General features: G+C 45.7%; 1 protein-coding gene across 2 annotated transcripts in view; it reads right to left on the bottom strand.

Moving 5' to 3' along the window:
* The window catches only part of arid2 (AT-rich interactive domain 2), a 205,205-nt gene that overhangs the window by 78,133 nt on the left and 112,512 nt on the right, over positions 1 to 14,560 (bottom strand). For both annotated transcript variants that reach the window (XM_072485064.1, XM_072485063.1), the window contains exon 6: positions 6,666 to 6,733. In XM_072485064.1, coding sequence (XP_072341165.1) covers positions 6,666 to 6,733 — 68 coding nt within the window. The remainder of the gene's footprint in view (positions 1 to 6,665; positions 6,734 to 14,560) is intronic.

The raw sequence follows: 14,560 nt of genomic DNA on the forward strand, positions 1-14,560 counted from the left end.
ACCTGGCTATCGGACATGGCTAGCTTTCTCTGCTTGGAGAAAATCAAGTTCACCCTGAGAGGGTCACTGTTGGGGTTCGCCCGGAGGTGGCAACCATTCATCGACTTCTTCGTGGAAAATTAATCATCAGCAGAGGAGAGGGGGTGGTAGGTTAGCGTAGATTAGGGGGTTAATTAATGGTGGGACCTGTTAGGGAGGGAGATGGTATTTGCACTCTGTTTATAGTCTCATGTACATTATTTATATTGCTGCTGTTACAATGTCAAAAAAAATACCTTAATAAAATGTTTATTAAAAAAATAAAAGTTACTGTGAAAATCCTCTAGTCGCCACATCCCTGCGCCTGTTCGGGTACACAGAGGGAGAATTCAGAATGTCCAAATTACCTAACAGCACGTCTTTCGGGACTTGTGGGAAGAAACCGGAGCACCCGGAAGAAGCCCACACAGACACGGGGAGAACGTGCAAACTCCACACAGACAGTGCGAACCATTGTTCTACCGTGCCATCCATCCGATAGCTATTATGGACACACGGCTGCAGGAGGAGTTCTAAATGTTGAGTGTTATATGACATCCAGAATCCAGCCCATCAAGTCTGCACCAATTCTCCAAAAGAGCACTCGACATCGGCCCACTACCCTACCTTACTCCCATAACCCCATGCACTGATCATGACCAATCAATCCACCTAACCTGCACATCTTTACACTGTGGGAGGAAACTGGAGAACCCAGAGGAAACCCACGCAGATACAGGGAGAACGTGCAAACTCCACACAGACCGTCAACCAAGGCTGGAATTGAACCCAGGTCCTTGGCCCTGTGAGGTGGCAGTGTTAACCACTATACCACCATGCTGCATTCAAGAAGAATAGGAAGCTAGGCAAAGGTGGAAGGATAGCACAGTTAATTAAGGATGGCATTGGTTCTATGGTTAGAGATGACCTTGGTTCCGGAGATCAGCATGTAGAATCGGTTTGCTTGTGTATAGGAATTGTAGGAGAAAGAAGTCACTAGTGGGAGTGACCCTACACATAATGTCGGAGAGATTATATATTATATTATTCTGGGGCCTGTGATAAAGGGACATCAATAATCAAGAGTGATTTTAATCTACATAGAAACTGGAAAAATTTGATTACCAGCGGCAGCCTGTATGAGCAGTTCATAGAAAGCTTTCAAAATAGTTTCTTCGAGCAGCACGTTCTGAAACCAACCAGGTAGCAGATTATATTAGGTATTGTGTACTGTGATACAATGTGTAATGTGTCTTACGATCAAAGGTTAAACAGGTTGGGACACAGGAGGGTGAGCCACAAAAGAAATGTATGACAAAAGAACTAATGTCAAGTACAACATTAAATTGGAGACATGGTCCATACATAGTACCACGTAGCATTTGCATCACAGAAGCAGGCCATTTGGAACAACTGGTCCATGTCAAAGTCTATAATCCACACAAGCCTCCTCCCACCCGTCTTTATAAACCTCATTAACCTCTGCTTCCATTTCTGTCTCCCTGATGCTTATCTAGATTTCCTCGAATGCATCTATATTTATTGCCTGAACTATCCCTCATGGCAACGAATTCTATATTCAACCACTCTCATGGTAAAAAGCTTCTGAATTTCCTACTGCACCTATTAGTGATACGGAGAGAGTGAATGAAGGCAGTGCAGTTGGTGTATGTATAGACTTTCAAAGAACAAGTACCACTTTTATCAAAAAGTACATTTGAAGCCCATGGGATAAAAGATGCACTAGCAGCTGAGGGAAAGAAAACAAAGGCTATTTTTTGGAATCCAGGGAGGCAAACAGTGGGATTTCCCATGGTTAAGTGCGAGTACCGCTGCGGTTATAGATGTACATCATTGACTTCGGGGTACAGGATATAATTTCAAAATTTTCAGGCGACATAAATGAGGAAAATGGTTTTAGATTTCAAGACATAGCCTGATTGTTGGAACGGGCAGACAGGTGGTAGATGAAATTCAATGCAGGAAAGTTGAGATGATACAGGAAAAAAAGGAGACAAAATAGGAATAACACAATTTTAAAGGGGGTGCAAGGATGAAGAGAATGGTGAGGATTTGTACACCATTCTGCGGAGTTGACAGGATAGGTTAAAGAGCAGCTAAAAAAAGCATGTGTGATCCTGGGCTTTATAAAAGAGAGGCTTTGAGTGCAAGAGGTAAGAAATTAAGCTAAACCTATATAAAACATTGGTTCATCACCATTTGGGGTATTGTGTCCAATTCCAGGCACGACACTTTGCAAAGAAGGTGAAGCTTTGGTGAGGGTACAGAAACGATTTAGAAGGATGGTCGTAGAGATGCGGAATTAGTTGTGTTGTAGACTGGAGAAGCTGAAGTTATTCATGTTGGAGCGAAAAAAAGGAGAGATCTTTTCTATCTCTCTTGTTAAACTCAGTCTACCAATCCTTTGGTAGTATTCTGTTCTACACCTACTTGTTGGGGTGCTGTTTGGTCAATATGAAACACACGTTCATTTGTGGATCACATAACTTGTACAGGTTGGCAAACCAAAGGATTCAAATCCTCAAATTCTGTACTTTTTGTTCTCCAGTGGGTACTAGTGCCAAATACTGCAGTTTTTTGATGCCTAAATAGATAGCAAGTCAATGTGATGCAGCAGAAAATAGTCAACACGGGACCAATGGCAGAATCAGATCCTGGGGATGTTGTGCATTGGTGGAATGGATGTGTGTACACCAGTGTTTTGCATGGAGTGACACAGACCTTCCGTGTGGAGCTGAGGGGCACTCCCACTGCTCTTAACCCAACAAAAGCAAAGACAGAAAATCCTACTTTTGTGGCCAGGGTTGAAGTTATGATTGGATTTTGATGTTATTGGGATCTGACCATTTTGTGCAAGGGGAACAGAATATAAAAGTATGGAGGTTTTACTGGAGCCGTATGGTGTTTTAAAAAAATATTCCTTCTTGGGATGTGGGCATTGGTGGCTAGGCTAACATTTCATAGAATTTACACTGCATAAGGAGGCCATTCGGCCCATCGAGTCTGCACCGGCCCTTACAAAGAGCACCGTACTCAAGCCCACGTATCTACCCTATCCCCGTAACCCAGCAACCCCCACTTACCCTTTTTGGACACTCAGGCCAATTTAGCATGGCCAATCCACCCAACCTGCACATCTTTGGACTGTGGGAGGAAACCGGAGCACCCGGAGGAAACCCACGCGCGGACACGGGGAGAACGTGCAGACTCCGCACAGATAGTGACCCAGCCGGGAATCAAACCTGGGACCCTGGAGCTGTGAAGCAACTATGCTAATCACTATGCTACCGTGCTGCCCCGATTTATCACCCATTCTTACTTGCCCTTGAGAAGGTGGTGGTGAGCTGCCTTCTTGAACGGCTGAAGTCCATGTGATGCAGGTATACCCACAATGCTATTCGGGCAGGAGTTCCATGGTTTTATGGGTGACATATTTCGAAGTCAGGATGGCGAGTGGAGAGGAACGTGCAGGTGGTGGTGCTCCCATGTACCTGCTGCCCTTGTCCTTTTAGATAATAGCAGTTGTAGGTTTGGAAGATGCTGTCCAAGCAGTCTTGGCAAGTTCCTGCAGTGTATCTCGCTGATGGTACACACTGCTGCCACTGTGTGTTCGAGGTGGTGGGAGTGAATGTTTATGGGTGGGGTGCCAAATAAGCAGGCTGCTTTGCCCTGAATGATGTGAAACTTCTTTCAGTGTTGTTGGAGCTGTACTGTAGTCTAGTCAGTTTCTGATCTATGGTAACCCCCATTATGTTGACAGTGTGGAATTCAGTGATGGCAATGCCACTGAATGTCAAGAGTGATGGTTAGACTCTTGTTCGAGATGGCTACTGTCTGGCACTTGTGTGGCGCAAATGTTCATTGCCACTTGTCAGCCCAAATGTGGATATTGTTCAGGTCCTTGCTGCATTTGGACATGGGCTGCTTCAGTATCGGTGGAGTTGCAAATAGTACTGAATATTATGCACCCCCACTTCTAACGTTATGGAGCGAAGATCATTAATGAAGCAGCTGAAGATGGTTGGGTTTAGGGCATGATCCTGAGGAACTACAGTGATGTCCTGGAACTAAGATGACTGACCATTCAACAACCATAACCATCTTCCTCGGTGCTAGATATGGCTGCAACCTGCAGAGAGATTTCACCCTGATCCCATTGACTTCAGTTTTGCTAGGGTTCCTTGATGCCATACTCAGTCAAATGCTGCCTTGGTGTGAAGGGCAGTCAGTCTCACCTCTTGAGTTCAGCTCTTTTGTACATGTCTGAACCAAGGCTGTAATGAGGTCTGGACCAAAAAGACCCAGGCAGTACCCACATTAGGTATCAGTGGGCAGGTTATTGCTGCATAGGTGCCACTTGATAACAATGTTAATGATCTCTTTCATCACTTAACTGATAATCGAGACTAGACGGTTGGGGCAGTAATTGGTCGGGTTGGATTTGTCCTGCCCTGTGCCAGTGATGTAGCTGTACTGGAACAACTTGGCCAGGGGCATGGCTAGTGAGACCACAACTGGAATACTGTACACAGTTTTGAACTCATTCCAGAGATAAAGAGCTTATGAAAAACATTGAAAAGATTGGGCCCATACTCAATGGAGTTTAGAAGAATGAGAGGTGATAAGATCCTGAAGGGACTTGATAGAGCAAATACCAGGAGGATGTTCCCACTTTTGGGAGAGACCGGAACTAGAATAACAGGTCTCCCTTTTAAGATGGACAGGAGGAGATTTTTTTTTCTTAAAGGGTCGTGAGCATGTGAACACCAGAAAGAACTAGAGTCTGGGTCACTGAATTTATTCAAGGCAGAGTTAGGTGTAGCAGGGTGGCGCAATGATTACCACTGCTGTCTCAGCACCAGGAACCTGGATTTGATTCCGACTCGGGTGACTGCGTGAAGTTTGCGCATTCTCCCTGGGTCTGCGTGGGTTTTCTCCAGATGCTCCGGTTTCCTTCCACAGTCCAAAGATGTGCACGTTAGGTGGATTGGCCATGTTACCAAATTGTCCCTGGTAGCCACGGGTTAGGTGAGATTATGGGGGTAGGGTGTGGAATTGGGTGCTCTTTCAGAAGGTTGGTGCAGACTCGATAGGCAAAATGGCCTCCATCTGCACTGTAGGGTTTCTTTGATTCTATCGATGATGGACAGATTTTTGATAGACAAGGGTGTCAAGGGTTATGCTGGTGGTGGTTTGGGGGTGACCCTTGCCACCTGCTCAGAACAGTGGGATTCTGGTGGCTTTCAAGTAGATAAATAACCTGGGCAATTTTAATGATATATTTGCCATTGTCTGTCGGGTGGACGAGGTAAAATGACTCCCATTGAATAAAGTAGGTGGCAGGAAACAACCGTGCCTCACTTTCATTTGAGAGCGATCCAGTGAGTCTCTCATTCCTCCTTACATGAATCTTGGATAAAATTCAACGTTTGATCGCTTCCAGCTACTTCACAATGGATTCACGGGGGATTAAACCGAAAGCCTTACGCGCTGAGTCCCCCCGTCATTATGTCGTCATCGTCTCCCCCTCCCTCCCTCCCAAGTGTCACAACGATCCTCATCTTGGGAATAAAAATTGGTTTGCTGTTTGCTGACTATTTTTCTGAATTCTGGGTTCTTGATCCAAAACAACACGAGATTTTAAAAAATATTATATTTATAAATTTGCTATAATATTCAAAAATATAATGGAATGTTGTCTGCATAACTAGAGGATGAGAATATAAAAGGGAGGAAACTTTTCTACAACCACACAAATCCGTCAAGACTACATCTTGAGTACTATACACAGCTCTGGTCATCACACCTTGGAAAAGATATACTTGCCTTGGATTGAGTGCAGAACAGATTTACCAGAAAGTTACCAGAGCTCCAAGGGGCAGATTATGAGGAAAGGTTACATTAACTAGGTTTATATTCAGAAATTAAGAAAGCTATGGGGCAATTTGATTGCAGTTTAAGGATTTTGAAAAGATAGATAGGGAGAAGTGTAGAAGATTTTAGTTTAGACGGGCAGCATGGTCGGTGCAGGCTTGGAGGGCTGAAGGGCCTGTTCCTGTGCTGTACTTTTCTTTGTTCTTTGAGAAACATTTTCTGCTGATGGGGAGAATCCAGGACAAGACAGCACAACTGTAAAATCTGAGCCTGGTCATTTGGGTGAGTACTTCGGCAACACCTGGAGGGTACAAGTGTGAAACATTCCCACAGGATGCTGAAAGCAACACTAAATAATTTTAAATCTAAGATCAGAAGATTTGTTCTCTACATGGGTATAAAAGGGCAATGGAGCCAAGGAGATGGATGGAGTGAAAGTACAGATCAGCTGCAACATCACTGAATAGTGGAAGAGGCTCGAGGGGCCTACTCCTACTTTTCCATTATACCATTCATTCTATCAACCACAACTGACACCATTATGTACATGCATATAACCATTGCATTCAGACCAATGAAGAAATTACAATAAGTGCAATGGCCACCACTTAATGTTGATTTTAAAAAAGCAGCTGTTACATTTCAATGAACTTAACATAATTAGTTTGACAGATATTAATTGTCATCATAAACCTTACATTAATTATTCAGATACAATTTATTGTTTAATTTATTAAGCATCATATTTTTACCTTAATAAAATCTCTGCCTGTTTTTTCTTTCCATTCTGCTCCAAATACAGAGGACAAGGTACCCAAGCCTGTAAACAATCATATCAGGACAAATAAGTGTAAAATACAGCTAGTGTAATCATAATGCTTAAAATTAGCCTTCAAAGACTTATGAATTAATTGTGCATTCACTTCAAGAGCTATTTCTTCAAAGAATTCTATTCTGTTTCAGTTAACAAAGAAAAATATTGCATGCATATTGTTCAATAGCAGTGCACCTTTTTCAAAAGTGTCCATAGGATTTATTTTAACAGTGAGGGTGTTGTAACCACTGGCAATTTTAACAAGTTTTTTGGTCACTGATTGTAAATGAACAGACAAGTAACTTCTTCATTTTTCAAATAATTTCTGACACTAGTTAACAAAAAAAATCCACTAGTTCAAAGCTGAGAGATGTGCAGGGTAGATGACTTGGCCATGCTAAATTGCCCCTTAATTGGAAAAAAAAGAATTGGGTACTCTAAATTGATTACAAAAACAAATTCAAAGTGGAGTTAGATTTTTGATTGATAAGGAAATCAAGGGTTAAGGGGAGTAGAAAGGAAAGTGGAGTTGCGACCATAATCAGATTTGTCACGATCATATCAAATGGCAGAGCAGGTTCTAAGGGCCGAATGGCCTACTCTTGCTCCTATGTTATACGGTCGGTCCAAATGGACCTAAATCATGCATATTTTAGAAGCAGATCTAAATTATTTCAAACATTCAAGTATGCAATGCCAACTACCACAATGCACAGATTTGTCCGTGAAATAATCTGGAAGTCTTTTTTAAAATAATCAACAGGGCCAAATACAATCACCAAAACAGAACTAAATTGCTTCTAAATTTCTTCATGTACTAGTTAAGATAATTACACAAGAAAAATATGTATTTCTAATTAAATCTGGAGTAAATTACAAGAAAGAACAATTGCCAAACTAAGTGAAACAGAAAGTGAGAAATGAAATGAAAAGTTTACAATAGAAAAGAAAATCCAACAAGAGCACAATTTGATGGTCAGTGATAAGGGACAGTACTTATTCTGGACCTCAAAGGAAAGCTGTCCAAGGATTTAGCGGGCTCTAGAGTGCCTGTTTCCTCTGTTAGTCATAATCTTCCAACATTCTCTCAATTCAGCAATTGTCCTTTTAGATTGCAAAATTTTGGACTTCCGGGTGCGGCGATGACCAGCTGAGTCGCACATTTCGGCAGCTCCCTGTGAAACGGACTTTTGGGCTCTTGATAGGAGCCCCAACGGCAATTTTGACGGCTAAAAACACTGTGCGGTAAACCAGAAGGGAATCCCCCCTGGATACGGATGGAAAAAGGAGAGGGAAGTGGCCAGATTGCAGTGGATCCTTTAGAACAGCGGCAAGGAAGGCAAGCAAAAACCAAGATGGCGTCGGAAGGTGGCAGTTTAACATGGGGCCCTGAACAACAAGAGTTCTTGAAATGCTGTGTGGAAGAGATCAAAAAGGAAATGAAGAAAGAGCTGTTGGCCCCGATACTACAGGCGATCGAAGGGCTAAAGGAGGAACAAAAGACCCAGGAGCGGGAGCTTCGGGTCGTGAAGGCAAAGGCAGCCGAGAATGAGGACGATATACAGGGCCTGGTGGTGAAGACGGAGACGCAGGAGGCACATCAGAAACGATGTGTGGAAAGGTTGGAGGCACTGGAAAACAACGCAAGGAGGAACAACCTGAGGATTCTTGGTCTTCCTGAAGGTGTGGAGGGAGCGGACGTCGGGGCATATGTGAGCACGATGCTGCACTCGTTAATGGGAGCGGAGGCCCCGGCAGGTCCGTTGGAGGTGGAGGGAGCATACCGAGTGATGGCGCGAGGACCGAGAGCAGGAGAAATTCCCAGAGCCATAGTGGTGAGATTCCTCCGTTTTAAGGATAGAGAAATGGTCCTTAGATGGGCGAAGAAAACTCGGAGTAGTAAATGGGAGAACGCGGTGATCCGCGTTTATCAAGACTGGAGTGCGGAGGTGGCGAGAAGGAGGGCGAGCTTTAATCGGGCCAAGGCGGTGCTTCATAAAAAGAAGATAAAACTTGGAATGCTGCAACCGGCAAGACTGTGGGTCACATATCGAGAGAGGCACCACTACTTTGAGACGGCGGATGAAGCGTGGACTTTTATTGTGGAAGAAAAACTGGAATGAGCGGGTTATTAAAAAGAACGTTCGAACAAAGTGGTGGGGCGAATGTGGGGGGCAAAGAGGGGTTTTATGTACTAATCCTGCGATGCGGTAACTTTTCTCTCTCCCACAGGTGGTGATGGGGGAGGAGGGGAGGTGGAGGAGATGGGGCGTTGGCCATTGGGGGCGGGGCCAAGGGAGAAGCGCGGGCTTGGTTCCCGCGCTATGATAATCATGGCGGGAATAGAGAAGCAGGAAGGAGGGAGCGTCGCACGGTGCGAGCCGAGGTCACGGGGGGAAGCCGAGGTCAGCCAGAGTTTGCTGACTTCTGGGAGCAACATGGGGGGAGTAATTACGCTAGCGGGGGATCTAGCGGGGGGCGTGGGAGGGGGGAATTACTGGGTTGCTGCTGCTGGGGAGAGGGGGGAGCTGGTATGGGAGAGGATGGGCGGGGGGGCACCGCCTGGGGGAGATACAGCTGCGTGGGAACCGGGTGAGGAGCTGGAAAAAGGTGATGGCTAATCGACAAGGGGGGGGGGGTAGGAAGCCCCCCAACTCGGCTGATCACGTGGAACGTGTGGTTATGTTACAGGAAACGCACCTGAAACTGATAGACCAGGTTAGGCTACGCAAAGGATGGGTGGGGCAGGTGTTCCATTCGGGGCTAGATGCGAAAAACAGGGGGGTGGCTATATTAGTGGGGAAGCGGGTAATGTTCGAGGCAAAGACTATAGTGGCGGATAACGGGGACAGATACGTGATGGTGAGTGGCAAACTACAGGGGGAGACGGTGGTTTTGGTAAACGTATATGCCCCGAACTGGGATGATGCCAATTTTATGAGGCGGATGCTAGGACGCATTCCGGACCTAGAGATGGGAAAGCTGATAATGGGGGGAGATTTTAATACGGTGTTGGAACCAGGGCTGGATAGGTCGAAGTCCAGGACTGGAAGGAGGCCGGCAGCAGCCAAGGTGCTTAAAGATTTTATGGAGCAGATGGGAGGTGTAGACCCGTGGAGATTTAGCAGATCTAGGAGTAAGGAGTTCTCGTTTTTCTCCTATGTCCATAAAGTCTACTCGCGAATAGACTTTTTTGTGCTGGGTAGGGCATTGATCCCGAAGGTGAGGGGAACGGAGTATACGGCTATAGCCATTTCGGATCACGCTCCACACTGGGTGGACTTGGAGATAGGGGAGGAAACAGGAGGGCGCCCACCCTGGAGAATGGACATGGGACTAATGGCAGATGAGGGGGTGTGTCTAAGGGTGAGGGGGTGCATTGAAAAGTACTTGGAACTCAATGATAATGGGGAGGTCCAGGTGGGAGTGGTCTGGGAGGCGTTGAAGGCGGTGGTTAGAGGGGAGCTGATATCAATAAGGGCACATAAAGGGAAGCAGGAGAGTAAGGAACGGGAGCGGTTGCTGCAAGAACTTTTGAGGGTGGACAGACAATATGCGGAAGCACCGGAGGAGGGACTGTACAGGGAAAGGCAAAGGCTACATGTAGAATTTGACTTGCTGACTACAGGCACTGCAGAGGCACAATGGAGGAAGGCACAGGGTGTACAGTACGAATATGGGGAGAAGGCGAGCAGGTTGCTGGCACACCAATTGAGGAAAAGGGGAGCAGCGAGGGAAATAGGGGGAGTGAGGGATGAGGAAGGAGAGATGGAGCGGGGAGCGGAGAGAGTGAATGGAGTGTTCAAGACATTTTATAAAAAATTATATGAAGCTCAACCCCCGGATGGGAGGGAGAGAATGATGGGCTTCTTGGATCGGCTGGAATTTCCCAAGGTGGAAGAGCAGGAAAGGGTGGGACTGGGAGCACAGATCGAGGTAGAAGAAGTGGTGAAAGGAATTAGGAGCATGCAGGCGGGAAAGGCCCCGGGACCGGATGGATTCCCAGTCGAATTCTATAGAAAATATGTGGACTTGCTCGCCCCGGTACTGACGAGGACCTTTAATGAGGCAAAGGAAAGGGGACAACTGCCCCCGACTATGTCTGAAGCAACGATATCGCTTCTCTTAAAGAAGGAAAAGGACCCGCTACAATGCGGGTCCTATAGACCTATTTCCCTCCTAAATGTAGATGCCAAGGTCCTGGCCAAGGTAATGGCAATGAGAATAGAGGAATGTGTCCCGGGGGTGGTCCACGAGGACCAAACTGGGTTTGTGAAGGGGAGACAGCTGAACACGAATATACGGAGGTTGTTAGGGGTAATGATGATGGCCCCACCAGAGGGAGAAACAGAGATAGTAGTGGCGATGGATGCCGAGAAAGCATTTGATAGAGTGGAGTGGGATTATTTGTGGGAGGTGTTGAGGAGATTTGGTTTTGGAGAGGGGTATGTTAGATGGGTGCAGCTGTTGTATAGGGCCCCAGTGGCGAGCGTGGTCACGAATGGACGGGGATCTGCATATTTTCGGCTCCATAGAGGGACAAGGCAGGGATGCCCTCTGTCCCCATTATTGTTTGCACTGGCGATTGAGCCCCTGGCGATAGCGTTGAGGGGTTCCAAGAAGTGGAGGGGAGTACTTAGGGGAGGAGAAGAGCACCGGGTATCTTTGTATGCGGACGATTTGCTACTATACGTGGCGGACCCGGCGGAGGGGATGCCAGAAATAATGCGGATACTTGGGGAGTTTGGGGATTTTTCAGGGTATAAATTGAACATGGGGAAAAGTGAGTTGTTTGTGGTGCATCCAGGGGAGCAGAGTAGAGAAATAGAGGACCTACCGTTGAGGAAGGTAACAAGGGACTTTCGTTACCTGGGGATCCAGATAGCTAAGAATTGGGGCACATTGGATAGGTTAAATTTAACGCGGTTGGTGGAACAGATGGAGGAGGATTTCAAGAGATGGGATATGGTATCCCTGTCAATGGCAGGGAGGGTGCAGGCGGTTAAGATGGTGGTCCTCCCGAGATTCCTCTTTGTGTTTCAGTGCCTCCCGGTGGTGATTACGAAGGCTTTTTTTTAAAAAAAGGATTGAAAAGAGCATCATGGGTTTTGTGTGGGCCGGGAAGACCCCGAGAGTGAGGAAGGGATTCTTACAGCGTAGCAGGGATAGGGGGGGGCTGGCACTACCGAGCCTAAGTGAGTATTATTGGGCCGCTAATATTTCAATGGTGAGTAAGTGGATGGGAGAGGAGGAGGGAGCGGCGTGGAAGAGATTAGAGAGGGCGTCCTGTAGGGGGACTAGCCTACAGGCTATGGTGACAGCCCCATTGCCGTTCTCACCGAGGAACTACACCACAAGCCCGGTGGTGGTGGCTACACTGAAGATTTGGGGACAGTGGAGACGGCATAGGGGAAAGACTGGAGCCTTGGGGGGGTCCCCGATAAGAAACAACCATAGGTTTGCCCCGGGGGGAATGGATGGGGGATATGGAATGTGGCAAAGAGCAGGAATAACGCAACTGAAAGATCTGTTTGTGGATGGGAAGTTCGCGAGTCTGGGAGCGCTGACCGAGAAATATGGGTTGCCCCAAGGGAATGCATTCAGGTATATGCAACTGAGGGCTTTTGCGAGGCAACAGGTGAGGGAATTCCCGCAGCTCCCGACACAAGAGGTGCAGGACAGAGTGATCTCAAAGACATGGGTTGGGGATGGTAAGGTGTCAGATATATATAGGGAAATGAGGGACGAAGGGGAGACTGTGGTAGATGAACTAAAAGGGAAATGGGAAGAAGAGCTGGGGGAGGAGATCGAGGAGGGGCTGTGGGCAGATGCCCTAAGCAGGGTAAACTCGTCGTCCTCGTGTGCCAGGCTAAGCCTGATTCAGTTTAAGGTATTACACAGGGCACATATGACTGGAGCACGGCTCAGTAAATTTTTTGGGGTGGAGGATAGGTCTGCGAGGTGCTCGAGAAGCCCAGCGAATCATACCCATATGTTTTGGTCATGCCCGGCACTACAGGGGTTTTGGATGGGGGTGACAAAGGTGCTTTCAAAAGTAGTAGGAGTCCGGGTCGAACCAAGCTGGGGGTTGGCTATATTTGGGGTTGCACAAGAGCCGGGAGTGCAGGAGGCGAGAGAGGCCGATGTTTTGGCCTTTGCGTCCCTAGTAGCCCGGCGCAGGATATTGCTAATGTGGAAAGAAGCCAAGCCCCCGAGGGTGGAGACCTGGATAAATGACATGGCGGGGTTTATAAAGCTAGAGCGGATTAAGTTCGTCCTAAGGGGGTCGGCTCAAGGGTTCACCAGGCGGTGGCAACCGTTCGTCGAATACCTCGCAGAAAGATAGACGGAATGGGAAAAAGGCAGCAGCAGCAGCCCAGGATCGGGGGGGGGGGGGGGGGGGGGGAGGAGGAACCAGAAGGACTCTCAGGGTTGTTAATATATACTGTATAGTATGTATAGGTCGTTGCTACAGATAATTATATATTGGACTGTTAAATTATATTTTTGGAGAGTGTTACTTGTGACAAGGCAGTTGCCAATTAGGGCTAGTTTTTATTTTTGTTATTTATTATTTATTCATTTTTTGTTTATAAAATAGGTCATTGTTATTTGTGTTGTTATAATATTGTGTAAAGGATGCACAATGTACTGTGTTGGTTGACCAAAAATTTTCAATCAAATATTTAATAAAAAAAAAAAAATAAGATTGCAAAATTTCAAATGCAAGCCCATTATTTCAAAAGATGAGCGAGAAACCGGAAAGTATAGTTCCGATAGTCTAATATTTCTTGTGGTGAAGTTATTGGAATTTATAATTAAGGACAAAGTGATGAAACACTTAATAGAAAGCCAACATGTATTCATAACAGGTAGGTCATGTCAAAAGTAACTAAATTAATAGGTTTATTGCTGTAACATTAGTATTCATTCAGTATCATCTGAAAACTAGAAATCACAACTTAAAAGCGAGACTTGTAATTTTTATTTCAAACCTCTTTGCTGCTGTTAATTTACTTTGCACAGACAAAAAGTAGATAAGTACACAAAATAAGGATGAAAACACTTCCAAAATGTTAACTTGTTAAGTAGATTAGAAAGGGCGAGTTTTCTTTCAATGCTATTCATGAACAGTTGCATGCATGGCCACCATCTTTATAGGGGGCAATAGGCTGCAGAGTTTGCAGCCTTCATTTTTGGAGGAGGCAATGTGTGACATGAACCCAGCTCATTTACTTTCAAGAACTATGTAGCATGCATCAAAATAAGGTGGCTGTCAGTACTTAGCAAAATCATATTTAGTTCTGCAACATCATAAATTAATTGATCTCTCTTAAACTGAAGAGATTAGAGAACGTGACGGAATATGCTGTTGGCTCAAGGCAGGTTTCTGTCCCTTCACTAAACCGCTAGAAGTGAGTTCAGTACAACATTGCAATAGTTTTCTTTGCTGTCTTAACTGAATCTTTCAGATCATTGAACATTCAGCAACATATGTTCACAGCGCTTATAAATTGCAAAACGATAGAAATCATAAATTACGTCGAGCATCAGCGTTGAATAACGATTTTAGATTGTCCCAGTCATTCCTCGGAAAATACTGTAACACTTTCTCCAAGTGTCAATAGAATGCTTGAGAGCTAAATATTCCAAGCAACCTGCCAAGAAAGTAATGTGTGGGATGTACAGAATCCACAACCGAGAGAAAATTGCAATAGAGTTGGATGGCAAATGAATTGGCTGTGCGTTGGGTAAACTGATGCATGCATGCCATTGAATTTCTGCACACACATGGACTAGTACCCAAGATTGGTATTGGCAGAAACATGCACA

Source organism: Scyliorhinus torazame, chromosome 19 (genome assembly GCF_047496885.1).
Source record: "Scyliorhinus torazame isolate Kashiwa2021f chromosome 19, sScyTor2.1, whole genome shotgun sequence".
NCBI lineage: Eukaryota > Metazoa > Chordata > Chondrichthyes > Carcharhiniformes > Scyliorhinidae > Scyliorhinus > Scyliorhinus torazame.